This window comes from Sciurus vulgaris (genome assembly GCF_902686455.1).
Source record: "Sciurus vulgaris genome assembly, chromosome: 1".
Lineage (NCBI taxonomy): Eukaryota > Metazoa > Chordata > Mammalia > Rodentia > Sciuridae > Sciurus > Sciurus vulgaris.
The window spans coordinates 17,533,130-17,549,602 of NC_136461.1; the positions used below are offsets into that span (position 1 = coordinate 17,533,130).

Below are 16,473 nucleotides of genomic sequence, written 5' to 3' on the forward strand. Positions count from 1 at the left end.
CTAGGCTTCGGAGCAAGACCAGTACCCAGGGGCCTGGCCCAGCTGGGACTCCGGCGACCTGGCCCCGCAGCGGGGCTGCTCCATGGCTGTTCTGCCTCCGGGCAGGGCAGGCCTCCCGGAGGAGAGGGTTTCTGCAGCTTTCGGACCTGCTTCCCGGTGGCGGTGGCCGTGCGCACCGCCGGGGAGGGGCACAGGGGAGCCGGGCGGCCTCATGTGGCCAGGGCGCCAGAGAGTCTGGGAGCCATGGGGCCGGGGCCCTCACTCTGGGAGCCCAGGGAACGGAAGTGCCTGTGCCCGAGGAGAGATGGGCCGCAGAAAGGCCCCTTTCATTCCGCCCCCACAGACGGGGCGGGGCGGGGCGCCGGTCCCAGGGGTCACCTGGGCCCCGCCCTCTGTGCTGGTGCCTCAGTTCCCGCTGCACTGCCTGCTGGCCAGCTTCCCTCTGGAAATCCCTGACGTAAGGTGGCAAGAGGCAGCCTCTGGTCAGACTGCCCTCGGGCGGCAGAGGAAAGAAGGTGGGGCTGCCCAGGGCCCCCTCCTGCTGCTACTGCTGCTGCTGCTGCTGCTGCTGCTGCTGCTGCTGCTGTGCCAGTTTCTAGAATATTCTCCAGCCCCACGCTAGAGCCTCAGCTCAGAGCAGCCTCCACCGGCAAGGCCTCCTGTCCGCGGGGGCCAGACCAGAAGCCCCTCCTCCCGCCTCTGAGCCCCGGGCTGCCCTAACCCCTGGAGCTGGAGGAGTGGGGACCCCGACGACGGCAGCCACAGCCCCAGCGCCTCCTGCACAGGCCAGGAGAGCTGTCCGGCTTTTATGGCTGAGAGAGGCTGAGGCTGAGGCGCAGTGACACTAGTCCTGGGCTCAAGGGCATAGGGAAGGTGCCTGGTCACCTGACCTGCCTCTCAGATTTAAAACTCAGGGACGTGACAGTGGGTGTGGGGCCAGCCCAGGCCCCAGGCAGGGGGCATCTGCAGAGTTGGAAGGATGGGCCTGGGCAGGGGAGGGCAAGGGTCCCTCGGTGGACTCCAGCGGGGCTCTGTCCCGCTCTGTAGCCCAGGTCTCCATTCGCCTGTGCTGGCCCACCAAGTCCCTGTCCCCAAGGCCTCAGTTCCCACCTTGCAAAGCCCAACCCCCAGGCTGTGGATGAGCCTGAGTTCGGATCACAGCTTTTTAAAGCAGAGAACCGGGGAGATGGGGCGAGCCGGGAGAAGCCCCCTGGCCTACGGGCCGGCGTGGGTGCCCATCCCTCTCCAGAGCTGGGCTTCCCCTGTGGCCTGGAGTTGTGCCAGGAGCTTCCATGGACCTGGTGGCCCCAGGTCTGCAGGAGGCATGGCACACCTGGCAGAGGTCCTGGGCAAGACACTGTCCCACTCTGGCTCAGCCGGCTCGTTTGTAAAGTGGGATCACACAAGCTGAGCCCGAGGGTGAGGATGGGCTGGCCCTCAAGGGAGGCCTCTGTGGTCCCCGTTCTGACAAGGTCATCCATTCCAAGGCAGCAGCTCCTCCAGCTGCGGCTCTGTGACAGTGGGTGGCCAGCCTTCTGGGTATGTGACAGGATCAAGTGGGGGGAGGAGGTGGGGGCTCCCTGGCCACTGTCCCAGGGCCTCGATCATCACACTGGTCAGGCCAGCATGGGGTCCCCTCCCTGCCGCTGCCTGGTGCTTCCAGGGCAACCAAAAGGCCGTGGAGGCCAGGCCGGGCCTCCCCACACCCTTGCCAGGAGCCACAACCCAGCGGGTCTTCCAACGAGTCAGGCAATGTCCGCTGGTCACACACAAACCCTCCCCAGCCTCGTCCCAGAGAGGCGACCACCATCGCCCTCCTCTCACGGACGGGAGAGTGGAGGCACCAGGTTAGTGCCACACAGTGACACTCAAACCTGGAACCACCAGCACGTGCCCCGGAGCTGGGCGGGAACAGAGGTGTTGGCCTCCGGAGACCCCCAAAGGAGAGCGGGGTCACTCGGCCACATCCTTGGCTGGCCAGAGGCCTGTGGTGTCCGGCCTCAGCCAGGTGGGAGGGGAGCGGGGCAGGGAAGCAGGGCCAGGGAACAGTGTCATCCGCTGAAGACGGCGAGCCCCAGCTGCCGGGCCCTCGGCCCACCCGAAGCCACTCGGCAGCCTCTGCGGCTGCGACCCAGACACAGCAGCCACTGTCTGCCGGGCGCGGGGCGGGGTGCCGGCCGGGCCTGCTCTGCGGCCTGTCAGGAGATTTACACCGGACCCGGGGCGGCCGTGCGGGCTCGCGGGCGGGTGCTGGCCGGGGTGGTCTGCCGTGAATCGGCCCCCTGTGAGCAGATGAAAGCCGAGCGCTGGGCAGGGAAGCAGGCTGGCGGGGGGCCAGCGGGCAGGGAGGCGGTGGCTCCCTCCCAGGGCTGCAGTGGGGTTTCCAGCGGCCTGGGCTTGATTAGGGGAACCCGGGAGGTCTGAGGTTAACCCCTTCCCTCCTGCAGGCCGGCTCCCTGGCTCCCCTAGGCCTGCCCCCAGCTGCAGGACGCTCCTGGGCTTTGGTGGCCTTGGCTCCTGGGGGTCTCCCCTCCCAGCCCAGGCCTGCCACCCCCAGCCCTGCACCCAGAGTCCGGGATGAGACTGGCCACCGAGCCTCTGCCAAGGCCGGGCTGCGGGCTGGGTCACTCCTCCTGCCCCACCAGGCCCCCGCAGCCACGCGGCCCCTGGCTCGCCTCCCTCGGGCCTGCCAAGTCTCACCTCTCGAGGACCCCCGGCCCCCCCTCCGCACGCTCCGGCCCTTCTCCTGGCTTTGCTTTTCCTCACGGGATCTCTCGTTACCTGAAATTAAATTAACTATTTACTTGTTTTTAGTTCATTTATTCATCAAGTATTGACTGAGCACCTGTGCTCATGGCTGCACCCCAGGGTCTGCGCCCGGGCCCGGCAGAAGGGGGAAAAGAAGCCCCACTGCACAGCCAGCATCGGCTAGCGGGCGGCACGCGAAAGAAAGAAAGAAAGTGAATTCGTGAGCTGAGTGGCACGCTGGAGGGTGATAAACACCTGAGGTAACATCAAGGCTGGGCAGGATTTGGGGACGGGCGAGGACGGCTGTGTGCATGGCATGTAAGACGGGGCCATGGCTGACAAGGTTGAGCAGAGCTTTCAAGGTGGGAAAGTGTGAGCCACACACCACTCTGGGGGTGTCTAGGGAAGAGCGTTCCCTGCAGGAGCAGTGCAAAGGCCCTGAGGCAGGAGTGTGCCTGGGAGGAGCCCAAAGTGAGGGAGGAAACAGGTGAAGATTAGGTGCCATGGCGACAGCCAGCCTCGTTTCCACCTCTCCCCTCTGGAGTACAAGTCCCAGCATGGTGGGGATCCATCAGCCTGGGTTCCCAGTGGTGTCCCTAGCACATGGTGAGGTGTCTGACGCACAGGGATGGTATGGTATGGATGCCCGGGAAAATATTTGTTGGGATCCTTCCATGTACAACTTGGGCATCTCCATGGGGGAGATGCCAAAGCACCCCCAACACACTGCTCCAGGGAGGATCAGGAACTTGGGTCCTACCCTTCCAGTGCCAGCCCTTGCTAGGGGTCAGCCCTTCCAAACTGCAGTCACCGCGCCCACACAGGCAGGCACAGCATGGCCTCCCGCCCCTGTCCTGGATCCAGCTCGGCAACCTGTGTTGTAACCAGCCCCCAAGCGACTCTGAGGAACTCCAGCACTGAGAACCTCAGAAACCGAGGCCACACAGGCAGGAAGCCACCAAGCCAGCCTCAGACCCAGCTGGCCACCTGGCTGCAGGTTGGGCACGCTCTGCCGGGCACCAGAGGGGAACGACCCAGCCACAGAACCCACAGCGGGCCTCGGGGATCTGCAGACTCCTGCTCCGTGGCTCGTGGGGCCCGCCCGCCCCACAGGAGGCCCAGACCTCACAGGGGCTCAGGGCTGCAGAGACCCTGGAGGGGAGCAGGCTGGTGACACCCCAAGGGCTGCTGGGTACTTCCTGTGGGCCAAGTGCTGGAAGCTCAAGGAACCCACGACTCCCCGGAGCAACCGTGAACACCGCCCTGGGCCACAGGCGCCCAGGGTCCGAGGCCGAGCAGCCCACACCTGGAGCCCTCAGCCCTCAGCGGGAGCCCCAGGCGCCCTGAGGCTCACCGTGGGAGCTGCCTCGGCCTCCCTGGACCCTGGCCCTGGCTGTGGTGAAGGACATCCAGGGAACCTGCACCCAGAGCCACAGTGGCCAGCGGCTTTGGAGTTGGCCTCTTCCCTCTTCTAGATGGGGAAACTGCGGCCAGGGACGGGGCACGCAGGTCTTGAGGATGGGGACCTGGAGGGCTCGCCCCTCCCCCTTCCTGCTGTTTCATAAATAAACTTCTGCTAAGATTTTATTTGAACAAGTCACTTTAAAACTGCCAATCTGGTCCCTGCCCTGGCCCAGAAAGGGACACCATTTGCCCCAGGTCACACAGCAATCCTGGCCTCTCAACCAGCTTCTTAGACGTCCTTTGTCTCCCTTCAACTTCAGCTGCTCTGTCCTCTGGGCTACTTCCCCCGCAAGGGGCCATCTCAGGCCAGGGGGAGCTCAGGAGAGGAATGCAGGCAGGGGATTCAACTCGGGGTCCCCAGGGCAGGGCAGAGCCCAGCCTCCCTGCTCATCAGAGTGGGCTGGGCAGAGGAGAGGGGCAGGGCTGGCAGGGCAGGCCAACCTGCGATCTGAGGGATGCCAGGCCTCTGGCACTTCTGCCGAGCTAAGACCCCAGAATGGGGTGCTCCCTTTTTTTTTTGATTGTCCACAAGTGCAGTGCACGTGCGCGCGCACACACACGGAACCCAGCAGTGGCTCCTGTCCCCCCGATTCTGCCCCTGGAGACTTCAGCAGGACTGTGGCCACCTTCCATGGAGGTTGCTGCAGCTCCTCTGAGCAGAGCCTGGTTCCTGGCAGCCACCCTGAGGCTCCTGGGGAGGAGGCAGTCAGTGGGGGAGGGCACCAGGAAGGCCAGGCACCGGGTGACTCATGAGGATCCTCTGACAAAGTCATTTGTTGACCACATGTTGCCACTGATCTCTAGGCCTGCAGAGAGGGGAAGCATCCCACTTCATGGGTGGAGGCTCAGAGACATCAGTGACTTGCCTTAGGCTGCACAGCAGACAAAAGCCCTGGCTAAGGCAAATGAATACCTGTCAACTGCCCTGTAAGTGCTTTTGCAGATCAACCCATTGTCTTCCCACAAGAACACCATTTTTCAGACAAGAAAACTGAGGCCTGTAGGTAACTAGCTCAAGGTTCCACTAACCAGCTGGCTTGCTTAGAATCTGCTCTCTACATCATGGTGGTCTATGGACCACACAGGCTTCCCAGTGACCACTACCATGAGACTCCTGGACTCACTGGCCCAGTTCACAGATGACAAAATCAAGCCAAAAAGGAGACGTGACTGGCAACGGGGAGGTCATTAAGCCCAAAGCCAAGAGCATGCACCTGTCCACGTCTGATCCCAGCGGGCACCCGATGCATGGCGAGCTGGGCTCCCTCGGCTCAGGGCCAGGCCACCTCCCCTCCCTGGCTGCCCTGGCCTCTGGTACTGGGGAGAGGCACTGAGCTTGCCCCCGTCCCAGCCAGCAGCGGAAGCTGCGGCCCGCACACACCCTACCTGGCACCCCACCTCCCCTGGGCTGGATCTGGTCCTCCCTGAATGAGCTGACCTTCAGCTCAGCTGTCAAGGATCCCCTGCAATAAGCACAAGGGGTTTCCTAAGTGGCAAAGGATCACACTCACAGGAAGGAGAGGGACGGGCCAGCTCTCGCACCCCAGGCTGAGCGTGCCTGAGGTGTGGCGGAGGAGCAGAGCCCGGAGCAGCCGTGCGGCACTTCACTCCTCTATTCAGCAGACACAGACCCACCCGCGGCCTCCCCACCAGTCTGCCCAACTGCAAACTGCGAACTCCCGCCTTCAGCAGGCAGAAGGGATCCAACATAACCTCTGGTGGATCAGGACTCTCTGGACACACGGATGCTCAGTACCTATCTGCAGAATCAAACTTTCATTCCCAGTCTCATGGGGGGTCCTGGCCCAGCGCCTGGGCTCTGCGACTTGAGAAAGTCGGACGCTGAGATTTCAAGAAACATCACTCCTGACGGACTCCTGCCTTGTGGCTACTCGCCCCTCAGCCACTGACAGTGGAGGCTGGTGTGTGGATGAACCTGGCCCAACCTGGACCCCAAACCCTGACTCCCACACCATGTCCAAAGCCTCCTCCCTGCGCGCTTTCCATTCCTTGTGTCCCCCGGCTGTCCTTCCCAGCGGGGAGGGGTCACCCAGCTGGTTCTGCATCCAGCCCCAGCCTCCCCACTCCTCACTGGCCTCCCACAGCCTGGAGCTGTGCCCAGAGGGTTCCCTGCAGCAGAAACGCGTGCGTGGGGTGTGTGCAGAGCTGGGGACCATGGCCCCACCTGTGCACCGCAGGCCCAGGGACATCTGTGTGACCCCACTGCTGCCTTTCCCCATTGGACCTTCCTCCAGGGCCTGGGGCTCAGTGACACTTACGTCGGGGCTCCCGGGGTCCATCCACGGTGACTTTGATGGCTCGGTGGTAGGTGGCCACTTGGGTGGGGTTGGTGAACACAGTGATGGTCAGTGTGAAGCTCTTCCCTGGGGGGACAAAGGCAGGAAGTTGGCGCCTGGCCTCACAGCATCCTGGCCTCCCACACAGACCCCACCCCAGAAGCCCCTGACTTTCAATAAGGAGCAGGTCTCTCCCCTTTGAGGCCTGGGCAGAAGATGGGGCTCTGGATGAAGCCAAGCTGCTGGGCGTGGCATTCAAAGCCCCTAGGAGTCTGGCACCAGCTGTCCCACCCGTCATCCGCGGCTCCCTCGATACTCCTTCCTGCTTCTAGACTCTGCTTGTCCTTCTACTAGGTGACCCACGCGATGTTCCAGTGGGGGACAAGGAGACACACACACACACACTCACACGACTTACTTTCTGAAAGCAGTGACCTTTGTGGAAAAATCCAAGCACACAGAAAATACAAGCAAGCAGCCCACCCACCCACAGTGCCACTCGCCAGAGATCAACACTGTCGCCGTTTCCTTGGCTGGTCCTCTGTGTGTGACTCTGCATATTTGCACAGTGGCAGCGCGGCCAAAATGTATGTTTTCACTCCCTGTTTTTTCTCTCTTAATTTGACATCTCGTCAGAAGCACTTCCCCGTGTCATTCAAGCTTCTTGCTGAACTTCCTTCCTTAATGGCTGCACGCTACTGGAGCTCACAGAAGCTGTCCGTGTGTCACCCCCGGCCTGCAGGTATTCCCGTGGCTGCCCGGCGTGCGCAGCCCCAGCTGGGGAAGGACAGAGCTGGGAGCTGCAGACATTTCATTCGTAGACACAACTGTTATTTCCAGAACCCTGTTCTATTTTTAGCTACACATTTGGCTCCAAAGTCTCCATTCAAAATTCCTGAGGGGGGGAAAACTTTAAAAATAATACTGAATAATGCTTTTTTTTTTTTTTTTTTTTTTTTTTTTTTTTTTTTTTTTACCATTTAAAATAAAACGAAAATGACCTTCTGTTTATAAAAATCTTTGTCCGCATCTGTTATTTCCTTAGAATGGATTCCAAGAAGTGGCGAGTGGGACATCGCATCGGTGGGCGGGGACGTGTCTGCTGGGGCTGATCTCTCTGCGGAGATGACTCTCCAGAGAGGTAGGTGTACGGCGTCACGGGCAGGTGAGGCTGCGCGTCACCCTAGGGCCATCAGCGCTGTGACCCTGTCTATCAAGATGGAAGATCTTCAAACTCTCTTGATTTTGTTTGCCTGTCTTCTGTGATTAGTGAGAATGAAACTTTATACGGTTATTATCCATCATAATCCCACACGAATTTTTGCTTTGTGTTCTTCTATACTTTCCCGTTAGGGGGTTTTAGCGCCTTTTTAAAAATGGCTATATATTAAGGTCGTTAACATTTTCCATGTCATCTTGATGGCAATCAGGTCCCCAGTGTGCTGGCTTCTCCTTTCCCTAATGCTGAGCTGGTCTTCATTTTCAGTTCTAGCGCCGGCTGGTGACTTCTATGGTTTCTCCACAGAGAAAGCAACACAGGTTCACTTTCAGCAGATGGAAAGGCCTCTGCTTTCTAGAGAGACTTCTTGGTCTGGTGGAAGGTAAGGGGTTCCCTCCAGGGGCACCTAGTAGGAGTCTTTCTTCTACCCTAGACTCTGTTAAGCTCCAAAGCTCTGTGCAATTCAAGATGGAGGGAGCTTCCTGGTCCCCAAGTCAGACTTCACCACCCCCACTTCTGGTGGTGAGGTCTCTGGACCTCAGTCACAGCCTGGGAAGTCCCAGAGGGCAGGGACCAAGGGCTGTGAGCAGCCTGCCTTCCCAGGCTGGCCTGCAATGGGAGCCAAGCGATGTCTCTGGTGCCCAGCCAGCAGCTGTCCCCAGCCCCCTGGCCAGGTGGGCGGCGAGGCAGGGCGAGGCAAGTCCTCATGCCCCAGGAGCTGCTGGTCCTGGCTGGGTGAGTGAACATGCGGACATTCCAGCCCTAGACACAGGAGAAGCCTAAACAGAATTAAAGCAGGCAGGTGGCAGGTGCCAGGCCCACCACCCCGATGGCTTCTGAGCTCCAAGGGAGAGTCCAAAGCTGAAGAGTGACTGAGCTGTGGGTCACTGGGAGCCAGGGGCTCCTCTGGATGAGGCTGTGGAACCCGCTGGCTGGCCCCTGGGTCCTTGGGGCCTCACTCTCAGGTCACAGGGGCACTTGGCAAGATTTCTGGAAAGAGCGAGGGCTGACTATCTAGGGAAATGCAGGGCGGGCAGCCGCAGACTCCTGGACACTCCGCCTCACTTCTGCAACTCGCCAGGAGGTGATTTCCACCCGGACCCCTTCCCCACCATAGCCAGGCACCCTCTGGGGGGTCTCTGATTCTCCAGTCATTTCCCAACACCTCCTTGACACCACAGGGCCGTGCTGATGGGGAGCTCCAGTGGACCCCTGGGGCTCGAGTGGCCTGAGTGGACACTGAGGACCCCCAGGTCCCCATCCTCCACTGCGTGACAGTCTGCAGAAGTGCCCCTTCAGGTCTGGACTGAAAAGTCACTTGGCAGGGAGGGTGTCCCTGGCCACTCTGTTTGACATAGGCTCTTCTAGGGCCAGGGCTGTGGCTCAGGGATCGAGCGCTTGCCCAGCACGCACGAGGCCCTGGGTTCCATCCCCGGCATTTTGGCCTCCATGTGGGACCTTCTTACCGCTGAGTAGGCCTGTGAACTGGGACAGGAAAAAAATTGCAATGGCATTGTCCCTAACCTCTAACTGAAATGTAGCCTCTCTCAAGAAAGAGCGTAAGCAAAAAACCACAGAGGAGTCACAGGCTGTACCTGTGACCTTGTCACCAACAGACAGCACCGATGTTCACAGCGCACATCACCTCCCATGCAGCTTTCTCTAAATGCCTTTCAGGACTTCAAGTGCCTCATCAGGACTTCAAAATCAGTGGTCATCATGCCCCTCGCTAGCTCTTGTCACTTGGCGTGTTGAACAGAGCACACGCTTATCACAGCTTTGTAAGCATCTTGCTGTTTTAACGTGGCCAGTGGCCCCTGCTGTCCAGTGTGTTTGTTTTATGCCCGAAGCTGCTCATTCCGAGCGCAAAGCCTCCCTCCTCCTCCTCCATCCCTGCACCTGTGTGAAATCCCCCGACGGCCATGGTGTTAATAATCCATCTGCTTATTTATTTTACTTTGTCTCCCTGTTCTCAACTGTAAGTGCCTGAGATGAGAATTTATGTCCTGTTCACTGCTGTGGCCCCAGACACTAGCATCGGGCACACAGTAGGTGCTCAATAAACATTCGTTTAACTGCAATAAGTGCAGAGATGACGGCTCTCATTTTACGGATGAGAAAACTTGGCCTCACAGAAGGGCAGGGAGTTGACAAGGCAGGACCCAGAGAGGTTAGAATGTGCTGGAACCTGCCCGTCTACACAGGAACTAAAGACCCACTCCTGTCGAGTGAGAAGTTCCCACTCCACCAGGCAGCAAACCACATGCCACCCTGAGATCACCACTTGCCCCCACGGCTTCCTCCCAGCTTCCAGGCCTATCACCACCTCTGCCAGGTATGCAGAGAGAGGAGGGAGGGTGTCGGGGGACGGGATTGGGGTCTAGAGTAGGAGAGGAGGGGACGAGCAGGGACCTTAGGAATCAGGGATAGGAGAAAGCCATCCCCAAGTGCCCCTTGTCTCTCCCTGGCCCTGCCCTGCTCTCTGGCCTGGTGGGGCGACTGCCCCATCCCCAAGCGGGAAGCTGTGAAGACAGAGAAGAGGGACACCACGTGTGCGACCCAGCCAAGCGCAGTCAGCTGGGAGTCCCAGGACGGCTAACCAAGGAACTCCAAGGCTAGCCCAGGTGGAGGGCGAGAGGTCCAGGCTAGGAGCCCAGACCCCACGGCGCTGAGTGACATTCCGCAGGACGCAGGGCCCCGGAGCAGTGGTGCTCAGCTGGATCAGGCAGTAGGCAAGTCCCTGGGCCTCTGGCATGTTCCCTGCCTCACGGCCCCACCCATGAGGGCTGCAGGGGCGGCAGAGGGCCGTGTCCAGTCTCAGGGGACCTCTGGATCTTCTCCACACTGGCCGAGACCCCCTCTGTCCTTCCCTGGTTAGTGGTTCCCGGCCTGCACCGCACCCTGGCCGCTCTCTCCACGCGGCCGTTCCCCACAGCCAATTAGTGGCCATTCAGGGTTCATGCGATTCTCCCTTTTGCTGAGGCCAGTGGTCACTTTCTAGAGGACACTGTGGGGATCTGCGGTGGTGCACTGTCCAGGAAGCACTCCTGACCCTCAGAGGTGGGACAGGGGCAGGCTGCAAGAGCCCGTGATGCATGGGGACAGGAAGAATCTATTTTTTCTAGGAGGGAAGAACTTCCTGAAATGTCCTGAGTCGTGAGCCTAACTCGATTTTAACAGAATAAGGAAAATCGCTTTGCAATTTTAAATATCTACGGACTCTTCTAGAAGGGAAGGCAGTATGTCTTTTTCCTCTTTTTTACGGCTCAGTGGCAGAGTGCTTGCCTGGCTGTGCGGAGCCCAGGCTTGCTACCCAGCACCGCGAAAAAGAACAGAACAAAACAAAACAACTGTCCATAACTTTGCCAGGAGTTTTCCCATCTTCGGAAAATCGTGGCATTGATGGTGAGGCTGTGTCTGGACGTGGAGTCCTCTGGCCCTGACTGCTGTTTTCTGTGGCTATGATGGGGCAGAGGACCTCGTCCACCCCAGACGACGGTAGTCCTGACACACATTCAAATCCATATTTTATTATAAAGTACTTTCCTACGTTTTTCTGCACTGTAGCTATGGTATAATATCGAGTTTGAAAGCGTAAGTAGGTAGACTGTGGCGTCTGCGAGTGTCATGCAGGAGGGGAACGGCCTATTACAGAAGGGCCACCGTCAAAAAGGGGCCTGGTTTTCTTTCCAGCCCTTTCTGGGTCCGCACCTGCAGCCCTGCGTCAGAGCTCTGAGCTGCTGTGGCGCGTCTGTTTGGAAGCTGTTCTCCCTGGAGCTCGGACAGAATCCAGGAATTAAAGGAAGGAGTGAAGCAGAGACTTCCACCTGAATTCTTAGTCCTGACGAAAGTCAAAGAGCCAGGGAAGAGTCCTGGGTCCTAAACCCCACCCTGTCCTGACTCCCTGTCAATCACAGCTGGTCCTCTGAGTGGGAATTTCCCAGTCAGCAGGACGGGCACAGCGGGGGGTACGGCTGCAGCCCAGCCTGGGGACCCTGAGCCCTCCTAGGCCCTCCTCCTGCTGCCACCTCCACCTCTCCCACTCAACAATTCACACCTCCTGGGTTTCCCCCACCCCCACCCAAACCACACTGTAATCAGAGAATCAGTGACTGTCACCACTCAAAAGGACCTCAAAGGCTTCCTCCAGTCCCAAGCATTTGAAGTAACACAATCGCTAACATGTATCCAGGTCTCAGTGGGTGCCACCGGATACACTTGTATCGATTCCCTTAATGAAGTGGGTATTTTTTCATCCCCATTTTACAGACAAGGAAACCGAAGCACAGAGAGGTAAAATCATTTGCTCCATGTCCTCTAGAAAGTCACAACATGGCTCGGACTCAAACTGGGGCTGACAAGTTCAAGCCCAGGCTCTTAAAGACCAGGAGCCTCTGAGAGCTGGACCCTTGTCCAGGGTCCGACAGGTGCTGAACTCCTGCGGGGGCTCCCCCACCCCTTCTCAGGGCCGGAGACTCCGCAGAGACTGGACGGAGAATGGTTGATTGACCTCCAGCACCCCAGGGAGCCTCCAGCACCCCAGGGCCACGGTCCCAGCCTCAGCCTCGCCCGCTCCTAGAGCACGCAGTTCAACCAACTCCTTCCCTGTGAGCCTCAGGTGGCGGGCACAGGGCTGTGGCCATGTGAGCCACTAAGAAAATATTTTTAGGGTGCAGAGGGGCCAGATGAGGTCTCCGTAAATCAGAGACCTCCTCTCCTTCCACATCTGACCTCCCAGGATGGGGAAGAGCGAGGGAGGGAGAAGGAGGCACAAGTCCCTGACACTACGCTGGCTCCTGGGGCTGCCCTGCTTTCTGCCTGTTCCCTAGGGCAGCAGCCACAGTGGCCCCACTGCGTCCCACACACACCTGGGCCAGCCTCACCCGCCACCAACCTGCCACAGAGACCCTCAGTGCAGGGCCCGGGCTGGGATGAAGTTGCCAAGGGCTTGAGAGATTGGGGATGACAAAAGGGGCTTGGAGACTAATTAGGAGCAGCAATGAAAGCTTAATTCATAAAAGCAAACATTTTCCATCCGTCAACCTGCAACCAGTTAAGGGCAACTTTTGAAAGAAATCTGTGCGCGGGGAAGGAGCCAACAGGAACAGGAAATGTCTGAAGGAATGTAAACTATTTCAGTTTCATAAAAAGTAACAAGTAAACAGTTATTACATGCAAATAATGCCCTGGTTTTAATTAATGCTGAAAAGTCAAAATATGTTTGACGTTCGTGTGTATACATTGAACGGCTGGAGGACAAAATGGTGCCCAGATGCCCGTGCGGGAAGGGCTGGCGGCTCCCAGGGAGCTGGAACCTGGAGAAGGCCTCCTTGATTGGTGATGAAAAGTGCAGCTCAGCTCCAGCCGCCGCGGCCGCGACTGGGACCCGGAACCAGCTCCTTGAGCACTGGAGGGGTGGAGGGCGCAGCTCAGCCCGCTGGGCAGGAGGGTCTTAAAGGGCCAGCAGGCCAGCAAGCCTGTTCTGCAGGGCAGGGTTTCTAAGGCTTCTCCAGCCAGCGGGCAGTGATGATGGGTTTCAGGTCCCGCAACCTCCTACTCAACAGCCCTGGCGGCAGCCACTGTGGCGTCTGGTCCTGCCTTCCCTCCACCGCAGGTAGTGGGTACATCACCAGAGTTCAGCCCCTTAACCTCATTCTCCTTTTTTTTAAATATTTTTTTTAGTTGCTGATGGATGTTTATTTTATTCATTTCTATGCGGTGCTGAGCATCAAACCCAGTGCCTCACACATGCTAGGCAAGCGCTCGGCCACAGAGCCACAACCCCAGTCCTTAACCTCATTCTTTTCTCTTCTGTTTAAACCACCTTAAGGCTCAAAGGGCTGGGGCAACTATGCCTTGGGAAGCCACAGCTGAGGAGACGGTGGGGGTGGAGATTCTGCCCCGGGATGGGGCGGGGGACAGTGGCTGAGATGCCAGGGTGTGTCCTCCGAGCCCCCAGCCAAAGACCTGGGAGCTTTCTTTTGGAGGCCCTCGACCCCGATCTTCTCCCAGCATCTTCTGTGAAGCTCGGTGGGGAGGCTCCAGGAGCTGGGGAACCTGGAAGTCTGGGAGAGAGCTGGGCCTTTCCTTCCTAGAGACCATCACTTTCCTTACACCCTCGGAGGGCTCTGTGCACCCTAAGCCGGGACAAACTGCTATTTCAGACACAGCAGGGCCTGGAGACCTGTTCCCGCGGCTTCCAAGGGGCCCTAAGGCCTCTCCCTGGCTTCTGTCCCCACCGCGGCCCTCCCTGGTGAGAGCTGCTCTCCGCTCACCTCGCCCACTGCGGCCCACGAAGCGCAGGTCATTGAATCTGGCCACCTGGTTCTTCATGACCGCCGAGGCATTGCGCAGCTCAGCAGAGTAGTTCTCGTCGTTGCCGGCCATCACCGTCACCACCGTTCCATCCGGCACATCTCCCAGTGCCACCACCTGAGGACACCAGGCGGGGGGAACACTTAGAAAGGCAGAGGAAGGCAGGAGACGAGAGGAGGGGCCGGCCGGCAGCTCCCGAGGTCCCCGGGCGCACTGCGGATTTCTCAGGCGCAGGGCGGAAAGGGGCTTAAAACTGATGAAGACCTCCCCTCAACTAGGACAAAAACCAGAACGTGAAGTGGCTCCCGTCCACGCCTAAGTCCTAGATCCGCTGGCTAACCCGTGTCCCAAGAAATCACCCTTCCAATTCAGTGAAATCTAAGGCCGGGCTGCGGGTGCACTGGGTTACATAGGGAGGTGTGGTGCAGTTCCCTGTTGTCCTCGGCTGGGGCAAAAGAGGACTCATGGAGCGCTTAGCAACCGAGTCTCTAAGTAAAAAGAACATCAACAGTAATATTAACAGAACCGCTCCTTGCACTTGGTTCACGCACGTGCCGTTTGGGGTAGGAAATTTGGCCCTGAAATGTGGCCCAGGCCAGGCTGACTGGCTTCTGCAGAGCCTGAATTCGTTATGCAGAGAAAATGCAAAATGCAAACCAAACTGCTGCTTTGAGAGAGGTCCTCCAGAAAACCCCTGGAAAGCCAGAGTGCTCCTGAGCGCCGAGGATGCACCTGCTGGGAACTGCTGGGTGGCGATGTCCCCCTGCATACCAGCACCCGGCCCCCACCCCAAAGGAGCACGGGGAGGCAGATGCCTTTTGAAAAGGAATCAGACTCCAAACAGAGTCACAGCCATTTAAACGTGGCTGCCGCGTGCAGGGACTCGGGATCCAGATGGTAAAAATTTCAAGGAGAAAATGTTTGGGGTCTGATTAAAAAGGCCAGATTTCCTGTCAACATCCTGTCTTCTTTTAATTTCAAAGATTCCTTTTAAGCTCCAAGTGACAGTAAAACCTCCGATCTGACGATTACAGTCACACGGGCTTCCTCCCCCTCCTCCCCGGGAGATTTCCCCCCCCCCCCCGCTGGTATTTTAAGATGTCACCCGGGAGACCTCAAAGAGCCACTCATCCTCCCCCCCCCCCCCCAGTTCGGAGTCCTCTTAATGGGGTAAGGACGGCCTCAGCTGCCAGCAGCCGCTGTTTCCAGCCACCTCGGGCACCACCACCTCCCTAGCCGCCGGCCCTTCCTGCCCTGCCCTTTCTCACGGCAGCTGTGAGAGGTTTAGGGGAAAACCAAGGCGTTTTTCGTTTCATCTCGCTGCCCCCTTAAAAAAAATGAAAACGAAACAGTCTCCTACTCTCTGGCACAGAGAAAAAGATTCTCCCAATGACTAGGGGCTACCCGGGGTGGGAGCACCCCACTCCCAGCCTATCACTGGGCATGCAAAATATCCCGGCGACAACCCTTTAGGGTGCAGTGCCCCACTTCCCGGCCCAGGGTGGCCCGGTGTAAAATTTCAGAAGCCCAGAGGTTGAGGTTGTGAGCAGGAAGTGTTTCAGCAGCGGCGCAGAAGCGGGGTGCTGGCAGTGGAAGTTAGGCCCTGTTCACCTCCCCGCCTCACCTCCGGGACCCTCGCCCGGTGCCGGGGGTCCTCTTCCCCGGAGCCCCAAGGGCTGGAGCCGAGGGATCCCGAGGAAGGGGAACGGAGTCCCCTTCGGCCGTTTCCAACGTCTCTGCCTAGGGCTCCAGGAAGCCCAGGTGGAGGGGAGCAAAGCCCTAAAAGTCACGGGCTCGGGGCGCGACCCAGGGGCACGCCGCAGTCCCCGTGCCCAGCGCACAGCCGGGCGGCAGCTGCCCAGGTCGCCGCAGTCCGGGCCACTTCCCCTCGCCACTGCTCGCGAGGCCCGCCTCCTGCAGCAGGGACGCCCGGAGCCCCAGGGCCGCTGGCTCCCGCCCCGGGCCCCGCACTCACCTTGAAGGCGACCGGCAGCGTCTTGTTGCAGCGCCAGTGAGAGGGCAGGACGGAGCAGAGGAAGTTGGGGCTGTCGGTGCGCACGAGCTCTCCCGCGTGGTCCGCCAGCACGTCCACCATCGAGCGCACTTCGGGCCGGGCGCGCCCGCCGGGCCCCACGGCCGCCTGCGCGCTCAGCGCGCCGCTGTTCTCGCCCATCTTGCCGCCGCCGCCGCCGCCGCAGGGGAAGGCCGTGGAGGGGGGTGTGAAGCGGCGGCTGGTGCTCGGGTCTACAGGAATACGCATAACCGCGGCCGTCAGGGCGCGGGGCGGCGGCGGCGGCGCGGGCGCCTCCTCGGCCGCCGCTGCCGCGCGAAGCGGGAAAGCAGAAGCGGCGCGGCCGCGGCCGCAGGGCACAGGGGGCGGCGCCGCGGCCGCCCCACCGGGCCCGCCCGCGGCGAGGCCTCGCTGCCCCG

At 59.6% G+C, this 16,473-nt stretch overlaps 1 protein-coding gene across 3 annotated transcripts in view; it reads right to left on the reverse strand.

The window, feature by feature from the left end:
- The window catches only part of RUNX3 (RUNX family transcription factor 3), a 51,330-nt gene that overhangs the window by 6,714 nt on the left and 28,143 nt on the right, over window positions 1-16,473 (reverse strand). For 2 of the 3 annotated variants that reach the window (XM_079100971.1, XM_079100970.1), the window contains exons 2-4: window positions 16,019-16,287; window positions 14,004-14,160; window positions 6,492-6,596 (exon numbers count right to left, since the gene is read on the reverse strand). In XM_079100971.1, the coding sequence (XP_078957097.1) occupies window positions 6,492-6,596; window positions 14,004-14,160; window positions 16,019-16,287 (531 nt within the window). Of the gene's footprint in view, window positions 1-2,700; window positions 2,782-6,491; window positions 6,597-14,003; window positions 14,161-16,018; window positions 16,288-16,473 lie in introns of all 3 variants that reach the window. The other variant, XM_079100969.1, reaches the window with a different exon arrangement.